This window comes from Oryza sativa, chromosome 7 (genome assembly GCF_034140825.1).
Source record: "Oryza sativa Japonica Group chromosome 7, ASM3414082v1".
NCBI classification, from domain to species: domain Eukaryota; kingdom Viridiplantae; phylum Streptophyta; class Magnoliopsida; order Poales; family Poaceae; genus Oryza; species Oryza sativa.
In genome coordinates, this window is record NC_089041.1 from 16,552,682 (window position 1) to 16,572,688 (window position 20,007).

General features: G+C 41.8%; 1 protein-coding gene across 1 annotated transcript; it reads left to right on the forward strand.

The window, feature by feature from the left end:
• Positions 1-7,713: 7,713 nt before the first annotated feature.
• LOC112939725 (obtusifoliol 14-alpha demethylase-like) lies at positions 7,714-10,260 on the forward strand. Its single transcript, XM_026027297.2, has 3 exons — positions 7,714-7,761; positions 8,274-8,798; positions 9,043-10,260. Exons 1-3 carry the CDS (start codon positions 7,741-7,743, stop codon positions 9,289-9,291), a joined length of 795 nt encoding a protein of 264 aa, XP_025883082.2. The 5' UTR covers positions 7,714-7,740; the 3' UTR covers positions 9,292-10,260.
• Positions 10,261-20,007: the final 9,747 nt, after the last annotated feature.

Consider the following 20,007-nt stretch of genomic DNA (forward strand, 5'->3'; position numbering starts at 1 on the left):
TATGTGTGTCCAAGTTCGTGGTTAGGATTTTTTTTTCTGGAATGGAGTAGTAGCTCACGAGAGGGTGACTGATGAATATTTAATTTGTGGATTCCGCCTATATTTATCTATATACATTATACATTATGCAATATGGTTACAACTACTACTATATCTGAAAAATGATTCTGATCCTATTACCCACTTCGGTCAAATACCTTCTTGTTGCTATCACACGTAAGCAAAAAAAAGGCTGCACGTGAATTGATTTGATCTACATGAATACATAATATCATATTGCAGCACCATTACTAAAAACTCATTGCACCTCGTGCTCTTTTTTCGTGATGCCTACTGAAAAAATAGAACACCAAGATTAATAATGATTCTGTTGCGTCCCTCGGATGCTGTCCTATACAAAGGTACTTCCAAAATTTATATGAATTACTTCTATACTTTATTAATTTTATTTCCCAGATAAACTTCTGGGATGATTCCTCGATATCATGTACTCCTAGTTATCTACTTACCTTTGTTAGAGTTATCCAGCTTTGTGTTTTCATAGTAAAAGTAACTTTGGTTTTAGATAACAACTTTGTGTTATCATATCTTACTATAAAGCTGATGCCTATTACTTCTAAAGCTCAACATGCAAGTGTGTCACATCATCACTTATTACTCCCTCCGTCCTAAAAAGTAAGCATTTTTAGCTATGAATCTGGACACTTGTGTGTCCAGATTCATAGCTAAAAATGACTATATTTTGGGACGGAGGTAGTAGCAATTAATTTTAAATATCATGTAAATATGACATATCATTTACATTTTTTTTATATTTTTAGAACTCAATATGCAATTTATGTCAAATTATTATCTCCACATCATTTTTCAATTATTTAAACATGTACATATATCATTTCTGTATAACATACATTCATCCACATATCCAGCGGCAAAAGCGTAGGGTATCAATTAGTAATAGAAGTAACTTTGATCATAAATAATAAAAGCAAGTTTATACTCCCTTCGTCCCAGAATATAAGAAGTTTTAGAGTTTGACATAGTTATTAAAAAAGTAGGTAGAAGTGAGTGGTGGAGGGTTGTGATTGGATGAGTAGTAGAGGTAGGTGGGAAAAGTAAATGGTGGAGGGTTATAATTGGTTGGGAAGAAAATGTTGGTGGAGAAGTTGTTATATTTGGGACAAATCCAAAGAGCTAAAAGTTGTTATATTTTGGGACGGAGGGAGTAACTTGTTAATTTTATATAGAAGTAGCTTTGTTTTAGATGTAAGTAACCTCTAGTTACCATTCACCGAAAGCAGATCTAGAGATTTTTAGCAACAATTATATTTTGGGAAAATAATCAAATCAATACACTACAGGATTATGCATAAAGAAAAGAGATTGATGATCAGTATAATGTTTACATATTTTTTTTAAACAACATGCACCAAGATAGTGCTTTACCATCCTATCCGATCCATATGTGCCATAGTACTGCACATAATAATACTTTTTTTTAGTGAAATCATACACCAGGAAAGGAGCTAGTTGGTACAACAAAGGATAACCTGCCTAGGCGAATAAAATTTGCTGCTGGATACCGGAGTAATAATGGACTTTGTTTGCAGGACATCATAATATGTACTATAGGACACCATGAAAACTACTTCCTCCGTTTCATAATGTAAGTCATTCTAGCATTTACCACATTCATATGTATGTTAATGAATCTATATGGATATATATATATATATATATATATATATATATATATATATATATATCTAGATTCATTAACATCAATATGAATATGAGAAATGGTAGAATGACTTACATTGTGAAACAGAGGGAGTAGGTAATTAGTTGCTGGATACCGGAGACATTATTTTATTATATCCATGCAAATTAATAGAGAAACACCGTGGAAAGTACAAATATGCCCCCTAGGGATATCCGTTGGGAACTGTCCTTCTTCCTATTCTCCTTCGTGCTCCAGCTCAATACTGAGTGAAAGATATGATGGGTTTAGGCGGCGATGCTCCGGCAGCCAAATGACAATTGTGGCAGCGGTAGGGTGCGTCCCATAGGATGACGCTCCCATGGGAGGTGGCAATCGACAAGGAGGATGATGATTGCGGCCGAAATAAGAGCACTAGGGTTTTGGCCTTGGAGGAAAGAGGGAAAGGGCCGGTGATCTCCGGTGAGGATCTCGGCTAAGTGAGCACATCAAAATGCGTTCCCGGCAAGGGGGAACTCATTTTTCTGGGAACTTGTTGATGGAGTGTAAGTGGCTGGTGGCTGCATGAATTTCATAATTGAATTTGATTTATTTTAATTTTTGGTACTGGCACAAACAGGAGAATAGGATGTTTGAAAAATCCAATAAATACCAGCATGATGCAAGTTAGAAAAGGGATTTGATTATTCCAAAATTTTGTTTCTAGATTTTAAATTTAAATTATTTAGGATGTTATAAGAGATAGGCCATGGTGGCGGCGACGCTCACTGACTTGGGAGAGAGCCTCAGTGGCAGCGACGCTCGATGGAGTGAGGCAAGAGAGGGGCGGCACGTGTAAGGAGAGAGGAGGCGAATGAGAAGAGATAAGATCGAGAGAGGAGGCTCGCTCGGATCATTGGCTCGGCTACATCCTTATCGGTGCCTGTTTAAAATTAAAAACCGACAACTATATCTTCTTATAAATATCGGTTTATTTTAAAAACTGGTACATAGTGCACCACGCTAGAGCAATTTGGACAAAGGGGATAGAGAAAAGAGAGGTGGGAGAGCTGATATGTGGGTCCATGGATATTTTTTATATTTTACACAATTTCTCTGTCCCGATCAACAAAAAAAAAATAAATATTTTAATGGATACAGTATTTGCCAGTAAATATCTTAGTGTTTTGAGAGTGTCTTCCCTTTATTTTTTTTTACATTGTCATACATCTAAAACCACGATGTACTTTCATACCTTGTGTTGTGTGCTTCACCACATCACCACCAGCCGTCGTCATACATATTTGGGGAGTTAGTGAGTGGATAGGGAGGGAGATCGAGAAAGAGAGCTACGTATGGGTTGGCTAGTTGTCACATTGAATTGCCGATCCAATCTATTCTCCATAGTTCTAAAAAAAATAATCTATTCTCCATCCCTTAAGTTTAGGCAAGTTTCCTCGATTTCTTCTAGTAAAAAGCTATAGGCTCAATCAGGCGGCAGCCAATACTCGCTGGAGGAGCTTCTGTTTAAATAGCTTAATTAATTGTTTAAATATCATAGTTGTTAAGACTAGTAATTGGCATATGCCTAAATCTAGTATATTTATGTTGGTATTATAAGACATTTTGAGTTTTTAATAGATTTATGTATGGATCAATATATGTAATTTATATGTGTCCAAATTCATACGGATGTTTATAGAATTTAAATTATGCACTTCGTAGACATTCGTCCGTGTGAGAGTGAGATTCTCTACCATAATGCCACTACCTTTGTAGTTACTTATATATGGGTCCAACCCTCCTATTGCACACACATCAGTGGCTGTAATGGAAGTACCATTATGGTAGAGGATGTGAACCCCTCACGCGGATGGATGTCTACTTATTGCATAATTTAGATTTTATAAACATCCGTATGAATTTGGACACGTATATAAAATACATATATCGATCCATACATAAACCTATTCAAAACTTAAAATGTTTTTATAATAGAAACATAAATATACTAGATTTAGGGATATGCCCAATACTAGTCTTAACAACAAAGCTACTTAAACAATTAATTAAGCTATTTAAACATAAGCTCCTCCAGGGAGTATATATTGGCTGTCCCCAGATTATTGAGCCTACAGCTTTTTCCTAGAAATCGAGGAGACACTAGTCTAAACTTAAGAAGGGATGGACAATTTTTTTTAAGTGGTCCAACTGTTCCAACAAAAAACCAATCAACAAACTAGCCACGTACGCTAAGCAATGGTGCACAGTCGCACAATGCCTAAACCCACAGCCACAACCCCTTCTTTCTATAATTAGGCCATTCCCAACCCAAGACACTAGATATAGTTTACATAAACTCCATATCATCAAGAAACTAGTACTAGACACCACTCTTCCAATACAAACACCACTATTCAATCCTTAAATTTAATGCTATTTATCTCACATGATGTCTTAGATAGACATGGTTTCTTTTTCTTTTATCATTTATTCATTTGCCACATCATTTTTCATCCTAGGTGCAGCTTATTTAATGCTATGGACACTATCCTATTCATTGGGTTAGGAATAACCTTAGCATCAACTTAACTGAACCGAAGCTTGCCCGCTTCCCAAAACCAGAAGCGCTTGCCGATCCCTCATTAGCCCTTTCGTACCTTTTGTCGCTAGCTAAACAAAATTCTAACAAAACAATACGAGATGATAACACGTAAACATTTTATGGAGTTGACAGTCAGTACTCACCCTCTCCCCCCGCGTTGTCCACGCGCGGGCGACATGGGAAAATCCCTAGCCGCCCCGTTTTTCTGATGGAGCACACCGCCGGAAATCGGGCAACATGCTAGAATGGCAGGGGTGGGGTCATAACCCGACGATGCTTAGTCTCTAGTGCGGGGCAGAATGAGTTAAGCTAAAGCAGCGGCGACGCGCCCCAGCAGAGGGTGGTCGTCGATACGGCGCTGAAGCCACTAGATCCGGTCTCCTTGGCTCAGATCTGGCCAGGGTTGTAATCTGGGTGGCACGGCTGGTAGCGGTGCGACTGGCACTGCCAGTGGCAACTGGAGGTCACATGACACAGAGGTTGGTGCAGCGGGAGTGCAGGTCACGTGTGTCCACTGGTGGGAGGCAGGCGTGGCACGGGAGCTAGTGACGCGAGGCAAGAGTTGCCATGGCATGGGCAAGAGGATGGAATGGTTCAGACAGTGCTCTGGTAGGAGTTCCAATGGAGTCAGGGAGCAACGGGGTGAGGCGACAGTGATGGCGATCCAGACGGGCGGCCAGAGGCGGCGATGATGCGGCAGTCCGGCGTCGGTGGCGATGATGATGGCGCCATGAGGTGGGCATTGCAGGCCTGCAGCAGGCTCTGATTTAGATGATAGTCCTCTTGTGGCTTCACTTTGCCACCACAAGATGGTAAAGTTAGGTGGGCTAGTACGAGGGAGAGGCGATCCATTCTTCTTTCTCACCCTCTCCCTCTCTAACCAATTGCTTGGATGGATTTGGAGCGCACCGGATTGCGAGCTCCTAGCGATGAGGCACTAGCATGGTGGCCGCACACCGAAGGTGTGCATTTGGTCGTGGTCACTGTTTCTGGGAAGCAACCTCAACAAGGGAGGGCAAAAAGATTACGGGCGAAAGCCCAACCCTTTGGGCCAGCAATGACGACGCATATGGGCATCCCTTTCCTCTTGGGGCATTGTTTACGTGAACTTTCCTGCCCTTTTAGATGGATTTCTTCAGGGGAAAACCACGTCCTGGCACCTCAAGGCGAGTGGCGGTAGCACTCTCGATATTGCATCTTTCGTGGAGGTGTCATTCAGAAGATCCTTTCCGATGTCGTGTTCTGCTTTGATCTTCAGTGGCGGGTTTAGGCCTTAGATACGTGGTGGCTGTTTTTTTTCTTTTCTTGGCTATAGCCTTATAGGGCTGTGGACCTATATTTTTTACTGCTCTATCAATATGAAACATAATTTTTATTTTCGCACTCTGTTTGGTGTAACCATCTTATGGAAGATAAGAAAAACCAGGTGAACCAGCATATGATTAATTGAAGCTCCCATCGGATGGCCTATTCAGCCAAAGAAAAAGCCAAAATTTGAATTTTCAAACTTAATTTTGACATTGATTTTGAGATATTTTCAACGTAGTTTCTTTTTCAGCATTTGCTTTAATTTTAAGTCACCGAGAACACATATATAAAAGTTTTACCTACAAATTCATTTTTATTCTCTAATAAGCCGTTTTAGCTTATTACGGAAAAAGCCAACCGATGAGGCCCTGAGTATTAATTATTATAAAATTAAAAAAATAGATTAATAATATTTTTTCAATTAACTTTTCTATATGAAATATTTGGAAAATAATATGAAAGCATCAGCAAGGAAAACGAGTGAATTTTTATCCTTATCTTCTCCTAAAGATCGAACGCTAAACATAACTATTTAGTTGTTCAAGTCATGTTGTGACGGTGAAAGTTTCTGGGTCATTTTTCCCCTCAATGAGATTTGACTCATCATACAATAATGAATCTGAACAGATGCCCTGTGCAGATTCGTTGTCCTAAAATGAGTTGAATCCTATTCCATATAGCAATATTTTGGATGAAGAAAGTGTTAGAATAATTGGGCTAGGCCCAATTTATAATATTAAATCTCAAAGGCCCATAATAAATGTTGAGGATAATAATACCACCTCAGGATTTAAGCGAGAAATATCTCAACCTAAATAGGGAGTTATTAGAGGCTCCCTGTTGACCAGTTGAGGTGGGGGTCGGAATGCCACACGCGCGCGCGCGCGCCGGGCCGGGCCGGGCTGGGGCGAGGGCGAGGCGTGGCTGGCGGCGTGCGTCACGTCGCTATCCTTTTGCAGCCACTAACCCACGTTCCCACGATTCCCTCCACAACAGCGCGTCCACGTTCTTTCTCCTGATAGATAAGGAGGCCGCGAGTCCCACGTTCCCACGATTCCCTCCGCAACAGCGCGTCCACGTTCTTTCTCCTGATACACGTTCCCACGATTCCCTCCGCAACAGCGCGTCCACGTTCTTTCTCCTGATAGATAAGGAGGCCGCGAGTCCGATCCGACTTCTTCGCTTCTTTTCCCGGTGTTAGTTTCTCTTTCTCTGCGCCTGAGTTGCTCTCGCTTCCCCGCTTCTGATCTCTTGCGCGCACGAGAGATTGGAAGGAGTAGTGCCTCCGAAACCACACCTTCGCCTGAGATCTGCACCGGGTAGGCGGGTGATCAGGTTTTTGGGGAGTGCCTCCCGCACGACTGCTCATCGCCATGTCTGGAGTTGCTGCCGCCACTGCTGGCGGAGGTGGTACGCTGCCGCCGACAGGAGCTGGATCTGGATCCGGAGCTGGTGCGCCAGGAGGAGGAGCTGGTGCGCCAGGAGGAGGTGCCGTGAACGACTACAACAACGGAGGCAATTCTGCCTCACCATCCAGCGGAGGGCCATTCTCGGGGTATAATCTTCTCCTCCTGCTACTGCTGTTAGCGCTATTCCTGTTCCCATTGTTAGCGCTATACTATGTGCGCTATGTTCTTGTTCCTATTCTACATGATGCCTCTAGCATGTTATCGCGTTACTGGTATGTTCCTGTTTCTGACATTCATGATGCGCATAGTATGCTACTGGTTATGTTAAGATCACCCTACCCTACACTGCTTATGTCATGATCATTGTTTCATTTTCTTGGATTAAAATATGCCGATTAATGACTATATTTGCAACAGAAAGTAGTAATTAGCCGTTCTGAAAAGCTTAATAATAACGCACCAGTCTAGCTTGGCATGGCTCACGACAACGACATAAGATATGCTATAATTGTTTAGTTTGGCTAGCGGAACAAGGTACTATCTGAGATTTGTACAAATTAAAGCTCCAATTCATGTGGTAAACGTGCATGCATATTCCAGCTACCCTGTCAATCATTTCCAGGCTTGTTGGCCGGCCTGTTCCAATATCCCCCATATATATATATATATATGCGTATTTCTCTTATCCCATTATAAGTGAGTTCGCGCTTCCTCTAGTCATGAGACACTTCCTGATCAAGGTAAGCTCAGTTGGTGGGTTCTTCAATTAATTATATATCAATGTGCGTGCTCTATCCATCCTGTGCAACACAAAACATTTTTTTTTCTTTTTATCGGAAGTACAACCTCCTACGTCTGCACTAACTAGAATTGTGCATTGTCACAAATTTGTAAGCATCGGAAATTTAAACTCTGGAGGCCGCACATACAGATCATATATTTTAAACTAGGAATGAGTATAATGCATAATGCACCCTCCTGACATGCCTATTTGTGTTTTTGTAAATGTTTCAACTAGTATTGAACATCTGAATGATTTGCTATTGGAAGCAAAATGTTGCAGCAACAATTTCAATCGTTGCAACATTTTCCAAAATCAAGTCCATAAAGGCAGTTACCAAAACCGAAACAACATTTCCAAGTTCCCAACAATTTGCCCATTTTAAGATATACCCCCCCCCCCCGCCCTCCCCAAACTAAATTTAAACCAAATAACCTAGACCTAATTCATCTTCATTTGTGCAATACACAGCTAACTCGACGCTCAATTCCATTGGCAAGCATGGATCAGCTTACAAGTAGCACCGTGTTCTGGCTCACCACCGCCGTAGCTTTCCTGCTGATCAACACGGTCATACTGAGAGCGTTGCAGAAGAGAAAGAGCAGCCCGGCCGCGGCGGCGGCGGCGGCGCCGCCGCCCGTTGTGCAGGGAGTCGGTCTTGTACGGTTCGTGCGCGCCATGGCGAGGGACGGGCCACTGGAGGCGATCCGCGAACAGCAGGCGAAGCTGGGGAGCGTGTTCACGGCGAGCGCACCGTTGGGCCTCTTCAAGGTGACCTTCCTCATCGGGTCGGAGGTGTCGAGCCACTTCTACGTGGCGTCGTACTCGGAGATCAGCATGGGCAGATTGTACGAGTTCACCGTGCCCATCTTTGGGCCCGGGGTCCTCTATGGCGTGGACCTGGAAACCAGAAAAGAGCAGATACGCTTCAACTGGGACATTCTCAAGCCACGTAGCCTCAAGGCCAGTGTAGGTGCCATGGCTGAGGAGGTCGAGGTAATTTAATTTTTAATTAGTTTTCACCTTCAACTTATTAACCAACGTGTGACTCGAGGTAAACTCCGAAGTCAACACCGTGTCCCTTAACATTGTTTTATAAGTCATTCGGGAGTTAGTGCATGTCAACTTTTAAACTGGAGTAACTCCTGATGTAAAATTAATAAAACTTATTTTCTTGATTGGGTTATATCATTTCGTCCTCTTTCATCTTTGGATGAATGACTGTTCTTTATTATTGTAGAACTACTTCTCAAGATGGGGAGATCAGGGTACGGTCGATCTGAAGCACGAACTGGAGCAGGTACTGATGCTGACCGCGAGTCGGTGCCTGCTGGGAAAGGAGTTGCGAGAGAGAGCGTGCCAGGCAAACTATGCGAGCTCTTCGGTGAGCTTGACAATGGCTTGCATCTCATCAGCGGTCTGCTCCCATACCTCCCGATCCCGGCGCACCGTCGTCGTGACAGGGCACGCCAGAGGCTTGGGGAGATAATAACCGAGGTGATCAGGTTACGCAGGAACTCCAGCCGTGGTGCTGCTGGCACTGACGAGAACAACGATGATATGTTGCAATGCCTCATCAACTCCAGATACAAGGACGGGTGCGCCATGACGGACGCGGAGATTGCCGGTCTGGTCGTGGCGCTCATGTTCGCGGGGAAGCACACGAGCTCCGGTGTAAGCATCTGGACCGGTGTCCACCTGCTCTCTAACCCAAACCACCTCGCTGCCGTCGTCGCTGAGCAGGATAGGTTGATGGCTTCGTGTCCTGGAAGAACCGATGACTATCATCGCCTCGACTACGACACAGTGCAGGAGATGAGATCTCTGCACTGCTGCGTCAAGGAGGCGCTCCGGCTGCACCCGCCGGTGGCAGCGGTCCGTCAAGCTTACAAGCACTTCACTGTGCAGACCAAGGAAGATAAAGAGTACACGATCCCAGGAGGGCACATGGTGGTTAGCACGATCTTGGTGAACCACTACTTGCCCCACATCTACAAGGGACCCTCATGTGTTTGACCCTCAAAGGTTTGCGCCTGGTAGGGAGGAAGACAAGGTTGCTGGCCGCTTCTCTTTCCTCTCCTTCAGTGCTGGGAGGCATGCGTGTGCAGGTGAATCCTTTTCGTACACGCAGATTAAGGTGTTATGGAGCTATTTGCTTAGCAACTTTGAGATCAAGATGGTATCCCCTTTCCCTGAGACAATGGAGCACGGTTATTCCAGAGCCTAAGGGAAAAGTGATGGTTAGCTACAGGAGACGTACGGCACCTAAATAGTAAATAAGGGCGTAGGTAATTGTTTTAAGCAGCCGTCACTAGTAAATAAAGAGAATTCATAATAGTTCAAGCGACGCTTATTTATATAACGTAATCTCCATATTATGTATAAACAACACTACTAAAGTTGTAACTACAATGGTCCTAATTGTACTGGTCTACAAAATAAATGAAATAATTCCCCTTTTCTCATCACCTCTTTTACTCCCATGACCCTCAAACTTCAGAACACCTTTCATCTATTATATATGGCCTTTGATTTGTCACACCCAGGACCCTCAAGACCATCATGGTCCTTCCAACCTTGGTAACTAATTAAGAAGGCACAACTAATTAAACAAATTGCAAGGATACGGGAATTGAACTGATCTACGTTCACCATGTGAATTACTTTGTGATTTGAGAATGACAATACAAGAAACCGTGCGCATGTAAATCCAAAATTGATCATTTCAGCTATGGATGGAACATGCATTATTACTTAATACCTCTTGCTCATTGACACCTTCGATGCAATATTATTTTCACCCTACTTCAATAATATATATCAACGTCACTCTAAATTTGTCATATACTCCCTCCATTCAAAAGTTATAGGTGTATTTCACTTGTCACCAGGACTAAGGAGAAATTAACTCATCCTTCATGTAACAACAACCAAAGAGTTGTATGCATGCATGAAACCAACAAGTATTAACATGGCTGCTCAGATCAATAATTTAATCTAGCACTAAAAAACGAAAATATAATCTTTTTGTTTGTTAAGTATTGAATGCATTGAGACTACAAATATGACCATCTTACTTAGAAAAACATTCCACTGGATCAATACTTGAAATGCACCCTTCAAGAGTCACACCGGTAAATATTTATGACTGGTTACAAACCTTGTAAATTCTTTCTATTCGATTGTTTCTCTGTAACTCTGTAAATATTTTTTGAGTTTTATAAAATTAACACTGCTGGGCAAAGCCCTGGCAGTATTCCCAGTCAAAAAAAAAAGAGCCGCACTAGTAAGGGTTTCTTAGGCGCTGATGCCACCGCGCCATTGTGTATCAAGGGCAACATTGGTGGCAACTCTGGTGACGATCCGACAAATGGCTTCAGGACACCCACATGGAACACATCATGCATGCACGCTCGAGGTGGCAGATGAAGATGTACCGTGACCTTATTGAGTTTCCCCTTCTTGTAGGGTTCGTAGAACCTGGGCTTTAGTTTCCCCTTCTGGCCTTCGGTGAGTGATGTCGGCATGTGGTGGCGCAGGCATGGCCATGCCCAATCACCAACAGAAAATGGCACAGGGGCCGATGGCCACGATCGTATGCCTTCTTGGCCACCATATGTGCATGTTCAAGTTTGCTGCGGACGTCGGCCAGGAGTTCATCATGTGCAGCCTTGCTGTATGCCACCACAGCCACCTTGGTGTCCACGGCCTCGTACGAAAGGATGGTCGGCGGATCACGATAGTAGACGATCTTGAATGGCGTTTCCTTAAGAGCCGTCCGGTAGGAGATGTTGTACATGTATTCTAACAAAGGGTGTGACCGAAGCCAGTGTCGCAGCCGGTCTAGTGAAGGTACACCATGATAACTTTGTTCACCTTCTCAGATTGGCAGCACGTTTGTGGATGGAACGCTGTGCTCATGCGTATCTTGGTGCCAGCTGCTGAGAACAACGTCCTCTAGAATGTTGAGGTGGAGACGGGGTCATAGTCGCAGACGATAGAGATAGGGATGCTGTGTAGATGAATGATGTCGTTGAAGAATGACATGGTGACAGACTCGATTGGCATAGTATAGGTGCAACATCAGGATGAAGTGGGCATACTTGGAGAACTTGTCGACAAACATGAGGATCACAGACTTGCCCGCCACCTTTGGTAACCCCTCAACGAAATCATGGCAACAGTAGTAGGCCAGGCAGTGGGAACTGGCAATGGTAGCAGTCGACCAGCTGGGTGTAGTTGATTTGTCTTATTGCATTTATATGGGAGGCACACAGCGATTTCATCCTGAATCACCCAGCGAGCTTGCGGCGTGCGGAAGTTCTTGTTGAATTGGTGCAACATCTTCTTGATGCCCTCATCCCTGTCTACATGAATACCGTCCACAATCGACACTAGGAGGGGCGACGAGGATGGCACATATAGCCAGCATCGGAATGTGCCAAGGCCGTCAACTAGCGCCCACGATGCGGCGAGAGAGCTAGCCAATAGTTCATCCATGAGAGCGTAAAGCACTAGGTCGGAGTTCATCTCCACTTGGAGCTCGTTGACGAGGTTGAAGCTTTGTGGGGACATGCCATGGAGGGCTGGCATGTCATCGTTGTGTGCGTGGTGTGACAGGGCGACGAAGGCGACATAGAGGCGACCTAGCTTGTACTTCACTATAAAATCAAATCTGAGAAGTTTACTCACCCAATGGTGCTATGGGATTGTGGCGAGGCATTAATCAAGGAGGAATTAAGGTTGTAGTGGACCATTTTCACCACGAACATCCGTTCCCACAAGTATGGCCGCTAGTGCCGAACTGCCTGCACCAAGCCGATGAGTTCGCACTTGTATGCCACCAACCCTTGGTGTCGTGATGAGATTGACCAGCTGAAGAAGACGACAAGCCCAACACCTTGATGGAGGATTGCCCCAAAGACTGAGCCCGACATGGCACACTAGATGACTTACAACATGGTAAAGTCGGGCAGCGCTAGGATTGGCCCCAACATGAGCACCATCTTGAGGGTGGGCAGAGGGTGCACGGTTTTTCCTACATAACTGTTGATGCGAAAAAAACACACTGCCCTGGGAGGTCTGCTTAACTCCAGTGCAGGTCCTAAATCTTGCTCTTGGGTTCAAAGGCGTGCCAGTTGATTTGATCCTACAATCAACAAGAAAGAAAGACAAGAAAACTGAGGTTAAATCCATAAACGATAGCCGATCGGTTAGGAGCCGATGACATATCATCAATCGTTGAGCCGATGTTATTGGCATTAGATCGGCAATTCAGAATAAAGCAATATGAAGTTAGGTCTACACGATCGGCTGTAGAAATCAACGATATATAATCCTTTTCTCGAAATATATTTAAACTAAGTTATTGGGATAGATCGAACAGTAAGTCGAGACAGTATAAATCACTTATGCTTAAAAGTACTTTAAGATAATGATTATACATACGTTTATAGCATAGCCGATCAAATAAATCTAACATGTATCGGCTAATACTCCGATACCACTCTATATTAAGATATCAAAACAGACAAAATATATCAAACAGAGGGCTTAATATACTTTAATGTAATAAGATCTTAATACAAAGGGCAGATTTAGCGTATCAAGCAAGCATATAAGGTATAAAATAGCTAAATTAAATAAGATCGGCTGAAACCCCGATACTATCTCTATTGGTAATCATAAAACGAGTTAGATATTGCAGTTATGAATATTACTTAATAGATCGAACTCAACTGATGCAGCATTAAGCATAAGAATAAATACAAGATCTGGACAAGATGATGAAAACCTCTAAGAGATAGTAGATATGCCCTATAATCTAAATTAACAGCAAAATCTAACTATATTGGCTACTCTCCAATGATAGATATCAACCGACTACAGGTTAGATTGTGAAACTAATGAAGATTATGAAGCATATATGATAACTCAACGATTTACATAAATAAGATTAGAGTATCATAATGATGGAAGCACTAATCCCGAGAACACAAGTGTTGGTATTTCTTAACGACATTACTAGAAATATAATTCCCAGCAATGGCGCATAAATAGTTCTGGTATATTACGGTTACAGAGTTCATCCGCAAGCGCATGGATATACCATTGTAGCATTTCACCTGAGAGTATTCGAAGGGTATCGTATTTATTTTATCCCATGGGAAGATCATGTAGAGAGAACTCAACTAATAATTTATATATTACTTGTGATAATCATATTCTAAGCAGGGGTTAAGATAATCTAAGCGTAGAGTGACACACAAGCATTAACTACTCATTCTCATAATATATCATCTAAGCTAGGTGGAAAAGAAAAGAGAAAGAAAATCTATTCCTATACTTCTAATATACATATAACTGATATACTAGCTAATACCCTCTATCCGATACCCTCCTGGTACTTCGAGAAGCCACCCCTGACTGCCGAGTTCCTTACGACAGCCCGTCATGACCATACAACCAGGGCTAAATATGGAGGAATACCCTCCCCAGGGAATTAACTTAGGATTATATACCGGTGCGGAGGAATACCCGTATTGAGCTGTCACCATCAGCGGCCCACCTCTCATCCGCAATATATAACCCCAAATAATGATATCCCGTAATCTAGACACCACGCCTAAACTTCCAGATACTACTCTAATATTATCGTCATGACATAGAGTAATTGCATAAGCAAACATTATACCTGCACCAAAGCATCTCCCAGATAAGCTAGCCGTATATTCAATATAACACGAACATAATGTAAAGTAAGTACTCATATACTCGGAAAGTATTTCAATACCATAAATGTATTTAGAAGAGTATTCTAATGAAAGTACAAAGCTTACAAAAGAGAAGAGAAAAGCTACTAGAGCCATACCCGAACTCTTCCGGACTCCTGATTTCTACTTTATTCCTATTCCACCAGCTAGATACTACTAAACTAAACTTGAGAGAAATGAGAGAGCTATTGCTTGAGGTGTGTGAGTGAAGTGAGAAGGTGAAATCCTTATATAGTCTGCCAATGACGGTTGTGGCAGTTGGAATGGTCAGAATTGCCCTCAAACCATCATTGGGGAGTGATCCACGCCGTCCAGCCAAAACCTGGATCCAACGGTGCCAGGGGAGGTTCGGCCGAACCAGGAGTCGGCCCATCCTGGCCCGAAATCAGCAGGTGGCCTCCTGAACTTCTCCACTCCACAGACTTGTGAATTTTGGCCCAATTCATCGTGTCAATTCTAAGTTCTTGGCCTATTCATACATATGTCTGGTTCTCGACATCGTCCGATTGATTTATCGTCTGAGTTGATGTCGATTCTCCTCCACTTTATTGTCATTCTCTGCAAAAGGTTAGTATACCTAATAGTAGTGGAATATTATTATTCTAACAGATATATGCATTGCAAGCATCACTAATTCTCCTCTATTTTGATAATATTGATGGTCGAAACTGATCGATAACAAACGTCAACAACAAGCCGCCATGACAAGTTCACCTCTTGTTGAAGATCAAAATCGATGCAGCTCAAACCGAAAGCAAGAACTCATCGAAATAATGAAAGTAGAAAAAGGGTGGCGATGCGCTGAAAGTGTTATTGAACTGTCGTTGTAAATTACATGGGATCGGGTTATATTTATACCCGAGATTCATGACTGGTCCTTGCCGGACACGACTCTTATCTCTAACAAACTCTAAGATACGAACAAGTCTTTACAACAGACTCTTGCCGAAATATATCTCTAAAGAAACTATTTAAAATATCCTAATTAATAGATACAATTACCTATCCGTGAGCTTATCTCCATAGTGGCAATCCTTGCGTAGCACGTTGATCGATCCCGGAGACGGTTCTATAACCATCTCAACAAAATCGGCTACATCGGCTGTCTTCTGTCCAATCCATCTCAGCCGACGCGGCCTTCAGCCGATGCCCTCGCAGCCGATGCGCACTCTGTTCTTTGAACACGATTCTCCGCCGAATCCACTTCGATTCTGATGTTGAACCTAGTTCATGATTTACCAAATTTGGTCGTTAACAATAACGTGAGCTTACGTCCCACACCCTTCGATGGGCACAGTTCGTGACAAGGCCTTTACAAAGCACTCACAGGATAGCTGGTCGACAACTGAACAAGTCCAAGACCAAGTATCGGGCAAGTCCCAGACTTCCCGTAGTTAGGATCCCGCGGGTGCATCCCAAATGCCACCTCGGCGACGTAATGTCCAAAGATTTCCTCACTAATCTCAAGTCCACTAATTACATGGATGGGGATGTTTCATTCTACCCATATGATCATACTGTGAGATGCTCGGAAGGAATTCTCGAAACAGTCCTTATATGCAAATACAGAGCATCACCACAAAGGTACTTACTTGGCATCACCACAAAGATACCACTTTGCATTACGGGTTTTCACAAACTCGCCAACACCTTGTATTCGTTTTTCAAAGGTTTAGTAACCGGTTTTCCCGTTTTGACAAACAAAATGTGAATTGAGTTGGACTATAAGTACTATGATCAAGAGCATCGAATCTGCAGGGTGCCTTAGTTTATCATTGGCATTTCGATTTATTGCATGCAAGAAAACTAAATTATCTTCGTTGTTATTTGCCAATGTTCAATTGAAACGATCGGCGTTAGGGAGATACAACACAGCCTTTATAGGACCACCCATCTTTGATTTTTTTCCCTTCATCATAACTATTCTTTCGCTTGTATTGAGAAGCCTTGCATACATGACACGCATCTATGTCAGCGTATTCCTTATAGTATAATATGTAATTGTTTGGACATTCGTGAATTATTGGAATCTCCAAACCCAATTGGCATAGCACATGTTTTGATGAGGATGTTAGGTCTCGATCTTCCGATAGGTATTGAAAACTCTCGATTTGTTGGAAACTTGACACACACCATCCGGCTTCCGATCAACACGATCCGAACCCTGCAATCGCAGCACCACGTATCCTCTGGTTAGCAACAGTGCACTACCTAGTTGACCTCGCCGAGAAGGCTAATCCTTGCATACGAATCGAAGAACACAATTAAGAACAAGATAGATTGCAACACAATTGCATATGAATGATTAAGCATTCGAATTTGGGGTTCCACAAACCGATCTAGCGGCGAAACTGCAGTGGCAGAAATAATCTAAGCAAAACCCGCCTCTAAACTATGACGGCTACTGAATAAATATGATTTGGGATGTCCTACTGTTGCCCAATGGCGCACACCCCATTGGGCCAAGCCCACGATACAATTACAAGGCCCAAAAATATAAATCAGATTCGGACTGGATGAGGTACTTGGCTTGTTTTGCATATTCTCGATAGCTCGGTGGGAATTTTGACGTGGGACCAAAACCCCTGAAAGTAGGCTCCATAAGCTTTCCAACAAGCTAAAATTCCTACTAGATCAGTGGCTAGTTCCGTTTGAAGTTTATGCTGTCAGCAGGCCCGAATCTGAATCCAAAACATGTAGAACTTTATCTCTTGTCTTCTATGACCCCAAAGTGACGTGGTGAAGTAGTAGTGGACTTGGAGAAGGTCTTGGTTTGGTCCCCAATTAACTTCTTTGATCATCCATGCATTCCTTATGCTCGGTCTCTTTTTCTTTACCCAAGTAAGTACCTCTGCAAATGAGAACACACGAAACTCATTGTTGTAGCAATGTTTGTTCAAATATACAACAAGTAAATCTAATATAGAACTTATGCACCTTTAGTTGATGAATACATAAGGTAGTCATGGTTATATCCGAGCTAGTTGTGTCATCATCATCCTTCCCTTCTTGATTGGAAACCGTCCCCGGTTTTACCTTGTCATTGAACCAATTGAACTTATTTTTATTTATCATAACATCAGGTGAGTAATATTTCTTGATGGCCATATGATTGGATCTTTAAATCTTTGTAGTCGAAAACCACAACACTCCCCTTCTTGCAAACCGACCTGTAACTCATTTAAACAACTAGAGGAACTAGATATATAGATAATTACTTATACACTTGTGGTTCTCTAGACAATACATCCCATCAGGAAAAAGAGGTATAGCCAAATTCGAACAAATATATACTTGGTGCACATTATATTCTCCTTTACTATCGTAATTGCCATTAACATGAAAAATCACATCAAAAGGTCATGGCAATTCAAATCTAGCAAATAATTTCTTTTTTAAACAATTGAGTGGACAAAGATCATCAAATTGAATATAACCCCAAGTATTTAAAGAAGATAGGAATTTAAGCTCTTTATTCTTACTAGCAATGTGAATAACATGTTTAAACTCAACACATGGTGACTCAATTACTTATACGCATGTGGTCCTCTAGACAATAGATTTCATCATGAAAAGGAGGTATAATAAAATTCGAACAAATATATATACTCGATGCACATTATATTCTCCTTTACTATCATAATTTCTAATAACATGAAAAATCACATCAGAAGGACGTGGCAATTTAGATCCAGCAAATAATTTCTTCTCTAAACAGATGAGTGGACAAAAATCATCAAATTGAATATATCCCCAAGTATTTAAAGAAGATAGCAATTTAAGCTCTTCATTCTCACTAGCAATGTGAATATCATGTTTAAACTCAACATATGGTAGCTCAACCATAGAACTAACATGTCCATTCACTAGTTGTGGCATGGATATAAGTGAAACATCGCATAATTGTTCTTTATCATAAGAAATATCAAGCAAATTTTTTTGTGACAAATGTATTTCAACAATTATTTCCACTACGGGTTGCTCTAATGTAGCACAAGTAGTGGACATATTTAACACATCATAACTATGCGTACCTTGAGTCGATGTAGCACCATTATTATCTTCTTTGTTCTCATCTTCAGAAATTATAGGTGCTTGGTCAATTAAAAATTTCAAGTATGCATGGAGCTATGGATAGGTCTATTTTCTCTCTGCCATTCTTCTCTTCCTCATTAGCTTGGTTGCTCTCAGATACCTGCAAAATATTAGTATCCAAAGAAAGAGGCACAACAATATGTTCATTTTGTAATAACTCAAATTTAGTTGAAGGCATCGCAATATTAGTATCATTCCAGATATCTATAAAAATCTCCTTGATTCCATTCTTCAACCTTTCAAGATTATCTTTGAAAATTTCAGCAACACTCATTGGTACCAATTTTATTTTTTGACCATTATATCAAAATGTTTATGTTTTAGAAAGATCATTATGCAAAACATCATTATCATATAACCATAGTTGACCAAACAACAAAGAACATGCTTGCATAGGCACAAGATCAAAATTTGTAGTATCATAGTAACTTCCAATCGAAAATTTTACTCTCACAATTCTATTTACCTTGAACTTACCACAAGAGTTGAACTCTTTAATGTAATATGGATTACGATGCGGTTGTGTTGGCAACTAAAGCTTCTGAACCAAATTTGAACTCACAATGTTACTGTAACTCCCACTATCGATTATGACACGACATGCTCTATCCTTAACCACAAACTTTGTTTCAAATAAATCATGGTACTACTTTTGCTCCGCTTTCTCCATTTGAGAACTTAGCACTTGTTGCACCAAAGTACTTACATAACATGCATATGTGGAAGGTGATGTAGCAACTGCTGGTATTTCTTACGATTACAGATAGAATCTGCAAGCGCACAGATATACCGATGTAGCACTTTCCCTACGGAGTATTCTAAGGGTATCGAATCCAAGGGAATGTGTGTGATTAACTCTTCCTGCGGTTCATCCAAGGACACCAAGCAAAGGTAGGCTAGGATAGAGAGGATTTACTGGTGAGAAACAGTGTCTAGGGAAAGCTTAATTTTAATCCTAACGCAATACTTCAGGCACTAGCAACCCGTTGTTCCCAGATGTCGCTCTACTACGTACCCAGACAGGGATGACTTAAGTGCTATCAAGGGCTGTCACCACCTCTACACCCGCCTCAAACGTACCGTGGGATACACATCGGTTACTGGATAATAATTACCTAAACACCACGTCTAAGCAATTAATATCTACTTTAGTGTTTATAACTCACCAAAGCAATCACTATATTTTAGTTGATTATATTGAACGATAATCCCGTACGCTGATTAGGAACTAACCAAGAAATAATTCTCACAAGATAAATCTAAGTTACTCAAGAAGATAATTCTATTAATATCAGAGTAATAAACAGAATAAAAGACATAGGAGAATATTACCGATA

Excerpts from the sequence above, each read along its gene's own strand:
- LOC112939725 (XM_026027297.2), top strand. The coding sequence starts at position 7,741 with ATGAGACACTTCCTGATCAAG. Across the intron at positions 7,762-8,273 it reads TGAGACACTTCCTGATCAAG|CTAACTCGACGCTCAATTCC; the intron begins GTAAGCTCAGTT and ends TGCAATACACAG. Across the intron at positions 8,799-9,042 it reads CCATGGCTGAGGAGGTCGAG|AACTACTTCTCAAGATGGGG; the intron begins GTAATTTAATTT and ends TTATTATTGTAG.